General features: G+C 42.7%; 1 protein-coding gene across 13 annotated transcripts in view; it reads right to left on the bottom strand.

Moving 5' to 3' along the window:
• Window positions 1-13,515, bottom strand: part of LOC133489491 (partitioning defective 3 homolog) — a 268,623-nt gene that overhangs the window by 8,386 nt on the left and 246,722 nt on the right. For 12 of the 13 annotated variants that reach the window (XM_061798629.1, XM_061798633.1, XM_061798626.1 and 9 more), the window contains one exon: window positions 1,682-1,805. In XM_061798629.1, the coding sequence (XP_061654613.1) occupies window positions 1,682-1,805 (124 nt within the window). Of the gene's footprint in view, window positions 1-951; window positions 1,608-1,681; window positions 1,806-13,515 lie in introns of those variants that run through there. The other variant, XM_061798636.1, reaches the window with a different exon arrangement.

The raw sequence follows: 13,515 nt of genomic DNA, 5'->3' as shown, positions 1-13,515 counted from the left end.
CCCAGTTCCACACTAATTAATGTTTCCCACACTCTTCTAAACATTTCCTATTATCTTAAACACTTTATACTCTTTAACATGCATCATAACAAAATTCTATGAGGGCACTAACCATTTAAATTGATGCAGATTTTGAATGTACTGCACAGCCGCAAAGAGCATTACAGCTGTCACCCTGATATTCTTTTCATCCTTCTTTATGTACCAGACCTAAGATTTATTGATGCCATAACGGCAATATAAATATATCAGCAATATAAATGAAAAAAATAAAAAAAATAAAATTCGGCGATGCACTGAATCTGCAATAGGTGAACCGGGATGTAGCGAGAAATTACTGTACAGTGAAGTCATTTGGCACATTCTTTTTGCATTTTTCCCCCAAAATTGGTGAATTCTTTGTAAAATAAAGAACTAAAGTAAACAATGAGATATTTTTGTTCATTTTAATAATGAATAAATGAATAAAATATTAGTGTGGTAAAGTAAGCAAATATTTAAAAAAGTACTTTGTTACATTGATTTTGCATTTTCCCCCCTACAATTGGTTAATTAAAAGGAACAAAATAATATTTTTAAAATGTATTTTATTCATTTATCTCAGTAAATAACAGGTTGATTTATTGTAAATAAAATGTTAGTAAATTTAAAAAAATAGATAAACAAACACTTGTTCATGTTATCAAATTGGTTAATGAATTATAGTTAATTCAAAATAATATAATTTTATCATGCTAGTTTGCCCACTCCTGGAATAATAATTAAACAATAATGGATTATTTTTTTTTCTTACCAAAACTGCTAAGATTTTTTAGTAATTCTTAAATCCAACAATAATCCAACATGCTAGGTTTCTTTTTCCTCGCAATGTTTTGCTTTCCCCAACAATGACGACCGGAATGTGGTCCCAAGCTTTTGTTGTTGTTGTTGCTGTTCTTAAAGAGCCAAATGTGTCTGAAAAAGTTTTTATTATGCAGATAAAGAAGAGAAGATGACTTGGGCTCACAGTGAGTTTATCAATATCTGAAAGAAACCACAGCAGCACATTGACAACAAACATAAAAAAAATTATAATATGGATATTGAAAACAGATGGTAGCTAAAAAATACCATTAAATAGTCTCAATTTAAACAATTATACACCACAAAAGTACAATCATGCTACCTGTTGAATATAAAAAAATAATAAAAAAAAAAAAAGGACTTCATGAGTTTAATGTTACTACAGCTCAAATACTACATCACTCTTACTTAAAATACAAATTAAAACTGGCTCGTAAATATAAATATTACAAATAATTGATCATTTTGCTTGTTACAAGTATGAAAAGGCACCGGAAAAGACAACGGTTAAAACCTCCTTTGACAACAATTGATGAAGTTGACCACTCACTCAGTCACACGCGTACACGCCTTCTCACTCACACAGACGCATACACACAGTCATTCAGTCACTCCCCCTAGTTTGACAACAGCTGACAACTTGGTGGGCGGGTCCATGCGGATGATTGACAGACACAAAGGACCGATGAGATTAGTGGTGATGCGACATGCTGACAGTCCGAAGGGGTGCAAGCTTTGTTTGGGTTGGGGGCGTCCGGTCAAGTCTGGTCGCCAGTTAGTGGTGGTTAACGTTCGTGTCTAACGGTTTTAGCGTGCCGGTCCGGCGTCACACACTCACCCAGGGCTGCTCGAAGCTGAACGTGCATCGGCTGTCGTCGGTGTCGTCCGGAACGTTCTGTGCCTGCTGGAACTCCTGCCTCAGCCTCTGTATCCGGTCGTGGTTGCTCGGGGCCACGCGGTTGCTGAACACACAAACATGCACATCAGTCAGTATGTTTGTGAGTGAGCTTTAATGAACGCGAGTTAGAGAGATTGTGTGTGAGGGTCAGTGAATGAGTGTGAGAAAGAGTGAGAGAGTGAGTTACTTTGTGAGTGTGTGTGAGTCATTGAGTGTGTGATAGTGTGGTGATAAAGGGATGAGTGAGTGAGAGTGTTTCTGTGAGTGTGTGAGTCTGCAAGAGTGTATGAAGGTCAGTGATGTGTGTGAGAATGTGATTGACATGCTCGCGTGAACGCATTTGAGTGGTGTTGATGAGAGCAAGACGCGTGTGTATGAGAGCATTAGAGTAGTGTAATGAGAGCAAGACTCGTGTGTATGAGAGCAAGAGTAGTGTCAATGAGAGCATTTGAGTAGTGTCAATGAGAGCATTTGAGTAGTGTTAATGAGAGCAAGACTTGTTGCTATGAGAGCATTTGAGTAGTATCAATGAGAGCATTTGAGTAGCCAATGAGAGCATTTGAGTAGTGTTAATCAGAGCAAGACTCGTGTGTATGAGAGTGTTTGAGTAGTCCTAATGAGAGCCTTTAAGTAGTTTATATGTGTGTGAAAGCATTTGAATAGTAAGTGTGAGAGCTAATCCTGAATAATGTCCCGAACGGCCCCTCATACATGTGAGTGTGCGTGAGTGAGTGTTACTGTGAGAGGAGTGTGTGTGTGTCTGATTCAATGAGTGTGTGCGCATGTATGAGTGAGAGTGTAAGCCTGACTGTGTGATAAAGAGATGAGTGTGTAAGAGTGTGTGTGAGCTGTGAGAGTGAGCATACGTGAGAATGTGATTGTGTATGTGTGTCTGTTGAGGGTGCCCATGCCTGTGTGTGTCTCTGTGTAAGTGAATGAATGTGTGTGTGAGGGCATGATTGTGAGTCGTGTGTGAATCTGTACGTGCGCGTATGATTGCATGCGTCTGAGTGTGTGAGTAAATGTGTGTGTGTGTGTGTCTGTGTGAGTGAACGAGTTTTTTTTAAATTTTTAAACATTTTTCCTTCTCAATATGAACAGTGGTCAACTTCTTAATACACCTAAAAATTGCACAGTAAACAAAAGATTAAGTGGTGCAATAGTTTGACCCCGTAACAGACCATTTCAACTGGAAGTGTCTGGTCACTTTATATGAATGACATCATTATGTAAATTAGGTGTGGAGATGTTGCCTTCGGGGCCCGTCAAAGTGGCGCTAATGTTTAAAAGCAAACACAAACGCTCCCCCATGCTGCATTTTTAATTACACATTTTGATGATAATAAAAATCACCATGTGTTCTTTGGTATCTCAGCCTCCATATTAACACACTTTTTTAAATTAAACGCCATCGCGCACACACACAATTTACCATTTTAAAGTCGCGGACGTGAATGATTTTGTGATTATTTGATTTTTTTTCTAAGCACTGTGGAATCTGTCTGTGATAAAAATAAAATACATATTTTTTTAATTTCAAAATAAAAACCAGTACTGGGATTTGTATGTAAATTACACATGCTACTAATAAAATAGGACATGAATTTGCATGCATTTTAAAACCTACTTTTTTTTTTAGTTGGAGAGATTTTTTTAAATATTTTAAATTTAAAGTAGAAAGTATGGGTAATAAACATGAAATAGAATTAGACTGTGATTCTGCTTATTATGCAGCTGCTTTTCAACTGTAGGCTTTTGGTCGGCTGTTTACTGAAGCGCTGAATCACGGCGCTTGACTCGATGGCGTCCGCTAAAGTCGTGCGCCCACGCCGCCTACGTCCGGGGCACCATGTTCCTTTCAGAAGGCTTCCCGCTAGTGTTGCTCGCTCACAGGGGTCTGCCGAGAGCGCAGCCTGCTGACTCGGCTCAGATGGCGCGGCATACGTGCTTGCTCGTGCTTAGCCTTTCTGCCACTTCTCCTTCACACAGCCAACATGCAAAGTCTGAGTCACCAGGATCGTCCGTATCCATTCTATGTCTAATATTTTTTTTTTATTTTTTTCCCCAAACATTTCTTTAATGGTTGTTGTTTTTCTAATATTGGTGTATTTTTTGTCTAGTACTGACTCGGGAAAGGTGTCAATTCTGGTCTTGTTGGACCTCAGTATGGGGTTTTGATACGGTGGATCATAAGGATTAAATGGAACAGTCCTTAAATGGTTCAGGTCTTACAACCCCAATTCCAATGAAGTTGGGACGTTGTGTTAAAGATAAATAAAAACAGAATACAATGATTTGCAAATCATGTTCAACCTATATTTAATTGAATACACTACAAAGACAAGATATTTGATTGATTGATGATAGGCAAGATGGCGCTTACCAGTGTGGTCGCCTCGGTAACGCGCTCTCTAGTATTGTTTTTGTAGACCTTACACGACTCACTTACACAAGGGGAGACATGCTAACCATCAAGGAGGCTACTCCGGACTTTCTGTCACCAACTTTCGCAAATCCGCTCAGTTTTTTCCCCCCCGAGTTACTCACCGGAGCGGCGTCCGCGGTTTTCGGCGCATGGAGACGGAAGCGGCGCCACAGAGGGAAGCGAGCCGGCATTCAGGTGAAACTCCGCAAGAGAGGACACAGATTGGCCTTCCCGTCGATCCACCTCGCGAATGTACGCTCCCTACCCAACAAAATGGACGAGCTTCATCTTCTGTTAAAGACCAGTAAAGACTTCGGACGTTCCGCGGCCATGTGCTTCACGGACCGCGACATGGAATCATCGGGGAAAACAAAGGGCGGCGGGATATGCCTTTATATCAACCAAAAATGGTGTACGGACGTCACGGAGCTCACCACACACTGCAGCCCGCATTTGGAGTCACTGTTTTTGAACTGTAAACCATTCTGCTCGCCACGTGAGTTCGCATCATTCATACTGGCTGGAGTCTACATTCCGCCTCAAGCTAACACGAACACCGCATTGCTAACGCTCGCCGAACAAGTCAACGAAATTGGAAAAAAAACACCCGGACTCACCCCTCATTATTCTCGGGGACTTTAACAAAGCTAAACTCAACCACGAACTCCCGAAATACAAGCAGCACATTGACTGTCCTACCAGGGAAAATAATACTTTAGACCACTGCTACACTACGGTAAAAAACGCATACCGTGCTATACCTCGTGCAGCCCTGGGCTCGTCTGATCACTGCTTAATTCACTTAATACCGACGTACAGGCAAGAACTTAAATGCGCGAAGCCGACAGTGAAAACAGTGAAAAAGTGGACCATGAAGCCAAGATGGAACTTCAAAGCTGTTTAGACTGCACAGACTGGAGTGTCTTTGAAAATTCAGCTGGCAGCCTGGATGAATATACGGACACTGTTACATCCTATATCAGTTTCTGTGAAGATGTGTGTGTACCAACAAAATCATTTCGCACATTCAACAAGCCGTGGTTCACTGCTAAACTTAAGCAGTTTCGCCAAGCTAAGGAGGACGCATATCAGAGCGGGGGACAGGGCCCTGTATAATCGAGCTAGAAACCAGCTGACGAGAGAAATTAACATTGCAAAGAGGAACTATGCAGCAAAGTTGGAAAAACAGTTTAGCGCAAACGACTCTAAATCAGTCTGGCATGCATTCCAATCGCTGACTAATTACAAGCGACGATCCCCCCAAGCTGAGAACAATAGCACACTAGCCAACGACTTGAATACCTTCTACTGTAGATTTGAAAAGGACAGTTTCACACCCCACACCAACTCGGCCGCACCCCAACCACAATCACACCTCTGACTTCTGCGTTAACCATCCATGAACAGGATGTGAGACACATCTTCAAACAACAAAAGATTAACAAAGCGGCAGGCCCGGACCATGTGTCCCCACCTGCCTCAAAGTCTGCGCGGACCAGCTCGCTCCAGTCTTCACTCAGATCTTCAATAGATCTCTGGAACTGTGCGAAGTTCCATCCTGTTTCAAACGCTCCACCATCATTCCAGTCCCCAAGAAACCTGCAATCTCGGGCCTGAATGACTACAGGCCTGTCGCTTTGACATCTGTGGTCATGAAGTCCTTTGAACGTCTCGTGCTGGACTACCTCAAGAGTGTCACAGGTCCCTTGCTGGACCCCCTGCAGTTTGCCTACCAAGCGAACAGGTCTGCGGATGATGCAGTCAACATGGGACTGCACTTCATCCTAGAACACCTCGACAGTGCAGAGACCTACGCGAGGATCCTGTTCGTGGACTTCAGCTCAGCGTTCAACACCATCATCCCTGAACTCCTTTCATCCAAGCTTCTCCAGCTCAGCGTCTCACCTGCCATCTGCCAGTGGATTTACAGCTTTCTGAAGGGCAGGACACAGCAGGTGAGGCTGGGGGAGGCCACCTCATCCACACGCAGCATCAGCACTGGGGCGCCCCAAGGTTGTGTCCTCTCTCCGCTGCTCTTCTCTCTCTCTACACGAACGACTGCACCTCAGCAAACCCGACTGTCAAACTCCTGAAGTTTGCAGATGACACCACTGTCATCGGCCTCATCAAGGACGGTGACGAGTCTGCATATCGACAGGAAGCGGACACAACCTGGAACTGAACACGCTCAAGACTGTAGAGATGATCGTGGACTTCAGGAGGCATCCTTCGCCACAGCTGCCCCTCACGTTGTCCAGGTGCCTTGTGTCAACCGTCAAGACCTTCAAGTTCCTGGGAATTACAGTCTCTCAGGACCTGAAGTGGGTGACCAACATCAACTCCGTCCTGAAAAAGGCCCAGCAGAGGATGTACTTTCTGCGGCTTCTGAGAAAGCACGGCCTGCCATGGGAGCTGCTGAGACAGTTCTACACAGCGGTCATCGAATCAGTCCTGTGTTCTTGCATCACAGTCTGGTTTGGTGCTGCTACAAAAAAGGACAAACTCCGACTGCAACGGACAATCAAAACTGCTGAAAGGGTTGTCGGTACCCCCCCTACCCACCATTGAGGACTTGCACGCTGCCAGAACTAAGACAAGGGCGTGCAAAATCCTCTCTGACCCTACGCACCCCGGTCACCAGCTCTTCCAGCTCCTTCCCTCAGGTAGGTGCTACCCATCAATGCAAACTAGAACTAGTAGACATTCCAACAGCTTCTTCCCTCTTGCGATCAACTTCTTAAACACCTGACCTACAATTCTATTACAACATGCTGGCAATTTTTTGACTTGAGTTCGTTGTCACATTTCTGTGGGGCCAATTATGTATTACTCGTGCACTCACTGTAGTTGTCTCGCCATGCTGCACTATTTGCATATACTGGCCACTCATGCCAGAGTAGCATCTGCTCCATTTGCACACTGATTGAGGAGTATCTGTAACATTTGCACAACCAACATTGTCCCAGATTATCGCACTACTCGTCACTTTAAACCGCATACACTCCTTGAAGTCTCAGCGCCCTTTGCACAATGGCCATTGCACCGGACTATTGCAATATTAGTCATTCAAACTGCTCTCAGTGCTAGAGGACTCTGCATCTTTTTGCACAATTGTCAAAAAAAAAAAAAAAAAAATACCGGCATTACCAGATAACTAGCAACCCTTTACTGCTCAGTGACTGTTTTTTTTTTTGGCAATGTCTTTCTGTCTCCAAAGTGTTCTGTAAATTGACTGTCTGTTGTCGTACGAGAGCGGCTCCAAATACCGGAGACAAATTCCTTGTGTGTTTTTTGGACATACTTGGCAAATAAAGATGATTCTGATATTTAATGTTCAAACTGATAAACTTTATTGTTTTTAGCAAATAATCATTAACTTAGAATTTTATCGCTGCAACACATTCCAAAAAAGCTGGGACAGGGTCATGTTTACCACTGTGTTACATCACCTTTTCTTTTAAAAACATTCAATAAACGTTTGGGAACTGAGGACACTAATTGTTGAAGCTTTGTCGATGGAATTCTTTCCCATTCTTGCTTGATGTACAGCTTCAGCTGTTCAACAGTCCGGGTTCTCCGTTGTCGTATTTTACGCTTCATAATGCCCCGCACATTTTCAATGGGAGTCAGGTCTGGACTGCAGGCAGGCCAGTCTGGTACCCTCTTTTACTACGAAGCCACGCTGTTGTAACACGTTCAGAATGCGGTTTGGCATTGTCTTGCTGAAATAAGCAGGGGCGACCATGAAAAAGACGTTGCTAGGATGGCAGCATATGTTTCTCCAAAACCTGTGTGTACCTTTCAGTATTAATGATGCCTTCACAGAGTTAAGTTACCCATGCCATTGGCACGAACACAGCCCCATACCATTGCAGATGCTGGCTTTTGAACTTTGCGTCCATAACAGTCTGGAGGGTTCTTTTCCTCTTTGGCCCGGAGGACACGACGTCCACAATTTCCAAAAACAATTTGAAATCTGGACTCGTCGGACCACAGAACACTTTTCCACTTTGCATCAGTCCATCTTAGATGAGCTCGGGCCCAGAAAAGCCGGTCGCGTTTCTGGGTGTTTTTTGATAAATGGCTTTTGCTTTGCATAGTAGAGTTTGAAGTTGCACTGTGGTGATATCCTTTACACATTGATGTCAGTTTTTGATGCAGTGCCGCCTGAGGGATCGAAGGTAACGGGCAATGTTTTCGGCCTTGCCACTTACATGCAGTGATTTCTCCAGATTCTGTGAACCTTTTGATGATATTACGGACCGTTGCTGATGAAATCCCTAAATTCCTTGCAATTATACGTTGAGGAACATTGTCCTTTAACTGTTCGACTACTTTTTCACATACTTGTTCACATAGAGGTGAACCTCGCCCCATCTTTGCTTGTGAATGACTGAGCAATTTAGGGAAGCTCCTTTTATACCCAATCATGGCACCCACCTGTTCCCAATTAGCCTTTACACCTGTGGGATGTTCCAAACAGGTGTTTGATGACAACTTCCTCAGTCTTTTTTGCCACCTGTCCCAGCTTTTTTGGAACGCGTTGCAGGCATAAAATTCTAAGTTAATGATTATTTGCTAAAAACAATAAAGTTTATCAGTTTGAACATTAAATATCTTGTCTTTGTAGTGTATTCAATTAAATATAGGTTGAACATGATTTGCAAATCATTGCATTCTGTTTTTATTTATGTTTCACACAACGTCCCAACTTCATTGGAATTGGGGTTGTACCTGGAGGAAAGGAGTTATTTTGTAACCACTGGACGTGTTAAATCTCACTGAATGTCAATGACCTATGGGGGTCCCTTGAGGATCCGTTTTTGGACCCCTCCTGTTCAGCCTGTATATGCTACCGTTGGGTCAAATTCTTCAGAAATTAAATTTTGACTATCATCGCTATGCAGATGACACACAGTTATATCTAGCTGTGTCTCCAGATGACTACAGTTCAATTTAAGTGTTGTGTCACTAAAACAGATAATTGGATGAGCCAAAATTTTCTTCAATTAAATCACTACAGAACTGAGATAATTGTTTTTGGCAACAAAGAAAAGAGGATTGCTGTTAGTAAATACATGGAGTCACTCTCTTTAAAAACCAAAGACCAAGTCCGAAAACGTCTGAGAGATACCGACCTGACTTTCAACAGTCCCATCAAATCAATTACTAAAACTGCCTTCTACCATCTGAAGAACATATCCAGAGTGAAGGCTTTGCATGTGTAAAGGAGACCAGGAGAAGCTCACCCATGCTTTTATCTCAAGTAGATTTGACTATCTTCTGACTGGACTCCCCAACAAGAGCATTAAACAGCTGCAGCTCATTCATAATGCTGCAGCTCGGGTTCTGACCAGAACAAAGAGGTCAGAACACACTGTATTACTCCAATTCTAAAATCTCTTGTCTCTCCAGTCAGCTTTAGAATATCATAGAGTTCTGCTACTGGTCTATAACTCACTAAATGGTTTAGGTCCTGAATACATGAAAGAAATGCTAATGGAATATAAACCCAGTAGCGGAGCACAGAGTCCAAAGCAAACATGGTGAAGCAGCATTTAGCTATTATGGTGCACACAAATGGAATAAATTGCCAACAGAAGTGACAGCCCCAAGTGTGAATGTTTTTAAATCCAGCTTAAAAACTTGTTTTTTCTCATGCTTTTTAGAGCATTTCCACTTTTAAATTAAATTTCTTGCACTGTACGCTGTTTTTAATCATACTTTTATTCTTTTTGTCTCTTGTTTTAAATGTTTATAAGCTGTTTTTTTTTCTTTGTTTTTAAATGCTTTTTATCATGTAAAGCACATTGCGTTACCTTGTGTATGAAATGCGCTATATAAATGAATTTGCTTAGCTTCGCTTAGTATTGTTGTCATTTTGTTTGCATGTTCCACACCGTGCCTGCGTGGGTTTTCTCTGGGTAATCCGGTTTCCTCCCACATCACAAAAACACACATGGTAAGTTGATTGGAAAATCTAAATTGCCCGTAGGTGTGATTGTGAGTGCAAATGGTTGTTTAACAGTGGGTAGGGAAAGTATTCAGACCCCCTTAGAATTTTCACTCTTTGTTATATTGCAGACGTTTGCTAAAATCATTATTTTCTTCCCCTCATTAATGTACACACCATCCATCCATCCAATTTCTGAGCCGCTTATCCTCGCCAGGGTCACGGGAGTGCTGGAGCCTATCCCAGCTATCATCAGGCAGGAGGCGGGGTACACCCTGAACTGGTCGCCAGCCAATCGCAGGGCACATAGAAACAAACAACCATTCACACTCACATTCACACCTACGGGCAAATTAGAGTCTTCAATTAACCTAGCATGCATTTGGGAGGAAACCGGAGTGCCCGGAGAAAACCCACGCAGGCACGGGGAGAACATGCAAAATCCACACTGGCGGGGCCGGGGATTGAACCCCGGTCCTCAGAACTGTGAGGCGGACACTCTAACCAGTCGTCCACCGTGCACGTTCATCATAAGGTCAGGGTTTCAGAAAATAAATATGCCCATATACAGTGGGTACGGGTGGTATTCAGACCACCTTAAATTTTTTACTCTTTGTAGCCACTTGCTAAAATAATTGAAGTTCATTGTTTTCCTCAATGTAGACACAGCACCACATATTGACTGAAAAAAAATGGAATTGTTGATTTTTTTTGTAGATTTATTGAAAAAGAAAAACTGAAATATCACACAGCCATAAGTATTCAGACCCTTTGTTCAGTATTTAGTAGAAGCACCCTTTTGAGCTAATACAGCCATGAGTCTTTTTAGGAATGATGCAACAAGTTTTTCACACCTGGATTTGGGGATCCTCTGCCCTTCCTCCTTGCAGATCCTCTCCAGTTTTGTCAGGTTGGATGGTGAATGTTGGTGGACAGCCATTTTCAGGTTTCTCCAGAGATGCTCAATTGGGTTTAAGTCAGGGCTCTGACTGGGCCATTCAAGAACAGTCACAGAGTTGTTCTGAAGCTACTCCATTATTTTAGCTGTGTGCTTAGGGTCATTATCTTGTTGGAAGGTGAACCTTCGGCACAGTCTGAGGTCCTGAGGACTCTGGAGAAGGTTTTCGTCCAGGATATCCCTGTACTTGGCCGCATTCAACTTTCCTTCGATTGCAACCAGTTGTCCTGTCCCCACAGCATGCTGCTGGCACCACCATGCTTCACTGTTGGGGGACTGTATTGGACAGGTGATGAGCAGTGTCTGGTTTTCTCCACACATACTGCTTAGAATTCAGGCCAAACAGTTCTATCTTGGTCTCATCAGACCAGAGAATCTTATTTCTCACCATATTGGAGTCCTTCAGGTATTTTTCAGCAAACTCCATGTGGGCTTTCATGTGCCTTGCACTGAGGAGAGGCTTCCATCGGGCCACTCTGCCAAAAAGCCCCGACTGGTGGAGGGCTGCAGTGATGGTTGACTTTCTAGAACTTTCTGCCATCTCCCGACTGCATCTCTGGAGCTCAGCCACAGTGATCTTTGGGTTCTTCTTTACCTCTCTCACCAAGGCTCTTCTCCCCCGATTGCTCAGTTTGGCCGGACGGCCAGGTACAGGAAGGGTTCTGGTCATCCCAAACGTCTTCCATTTAAGGATTATGGAGGCCACTGTGCTCTTAGAAACCTTAAGTGCAGCAGAATTATTTTTGTAACCTTGGCCATATCTGTGCCTTGCCACAATTCTGTCTTTGAGCTTTCAGGCAGTTCCTTTGACCTCATGATTCTCATTTGCTCTGACATGCACTGTGAGCTGTAAGGTCTATATAGAAAGGTGTGTGGCTTTCCTAATCAAGTCCAATCAGTATAATCAAACAAAGCTGGACTCCAATGAAGGTGTAGAACCATCTCAAGGATGATCAGAAGAAATGGACAACACCAGAGTTAAATATTCGAGTGTCACAGCAAAGGGTCTGAATACTTATGGCTGAGTGATATTTCAAATCTGTTTTTTTCTGTCAATATGGAGTGCTGTGTGTACATTAATGAGCAAAAAATGAACTTAAATGATTTTAGCAAATGGCTGCAATATAGTGTGGCACGGTGGACGACTGGTTAGAGCGTCTGCCTCACAGTTCTGAGGACCGGGGTTCAATCCCCGGCCCCGCCTGTGTGGAGTTTGCATGTTCTCCCCGTGCCTGCGTGGGTTTTCTCCGGGCACTCCGGTTTCCTCCCACATCCCAAAAACATGCATTAATTGGAGACTCTAAATTGCCCGGAGGCATGACTGTGAGTGCGAATGGTTGTTTGTTTCGATGTGCCCTGCGATTGGCTGGCAACCAGTTCAGGGTGTACCCCGCCTCCTGCCCGATGACAGCTGGGATAAGCTCCAGCAAGCCCGCGACCCTCGTGAGGAGAAGCGGCTCAGAAAATGGATGGATGGATGGGCTGCAATATAACAGAGTGAAACATTTAAGGGGGTCTGAATACTTTCCGTACCCACTGTATGTGCCCTGCGATTGGCTGGCATCCAGCTCAGGGTGTACCCTGCCTCTCGCTCAAAGATAGCCGGGAGAGGGTACAGCACGCCCGCGACCCTGGTGAGGATAAGCGGTACGGAGAATGAATGAATACTGGTGATGTTTTTTTTTTTTTCATTGTCACATTTTTGACATAATACTCTAGAGACTTTTTTTCTCTCCGTGTTTTCTTTCTCATATTTTATGTCTGAAATGTTCACATTTTCCCCAATATTGGTGTAAAGTGGAACCTCGGTTTACGAACCAACCGGTTTATGGACAATTTTTTTTTTTTTTAAAAGAAACATTACCTGAGGTTTCACACTATTTTGGGTTTAGGAAGTCTTGGAATGGCTGTGGAAGGCTCAAAATTTTCAATTATTTTCACACTTTTTTGTCATAATCTGTGGATTTTTTCCCATGTTTTATTCCCAATATTTGCGGGATATTTTTTGTCTAAAGTTCACATTTTCCCAGGTATGTATAATTTTCTCTCTTTTTTGCCAAATATTAAAAATTGTTCACACATTCTTTTTGAAATATTTGCTGATATTGATCTATTGATATTGTATTTTTCCAATACTTGTACATTTGTGGTCCAATACTTGTCTATTTTTCATCCAAAATGTTCAAATTGTTTCTTGTTTTTTTTTTTGGTCCAATTCCTTTTTTGTCAAAATTATTTATTTTCTCACGTCTAGTATTTTGATTTTTTTCCTCACATTTTCTCCTAATATTCAGATATTTTTTTTCTGGTCCCCTCGTTCAAATCCTGCCTTGGATTGCCCGTTTATTGTGGCAAAATCTATCCGCCATCCGCGGGGCTAAAGCCGCTTAATCTGCAAGGAAAAATGAGGAGAATCCGGATGACCCTGGATTTGGCAT

The sequence above is a fragment of the Phyllopteryx taeniolatus genome, chromosome 14 (genome assembly GCF_024500385.1).
Source record: "Phyllopteryx taeniolatus isolate TA_2022b chromosome 14, UOR_Ptae_1.2, whole genome shotgun sequence".
Taxonomy (NCBI): domain Eukaryota; kingdom Metazoa; phylum Chordata; class Actinopteri; order Syngnathiformes; family Syngnathidae; genus Phyllopteryx; species Phyllopteryx taeniolatus.
The sequence above is the reverse complement of the archived record's forward strand: the minus strand, read 5'-3'. Positions and strand labels throughout refer to the sequence as shown.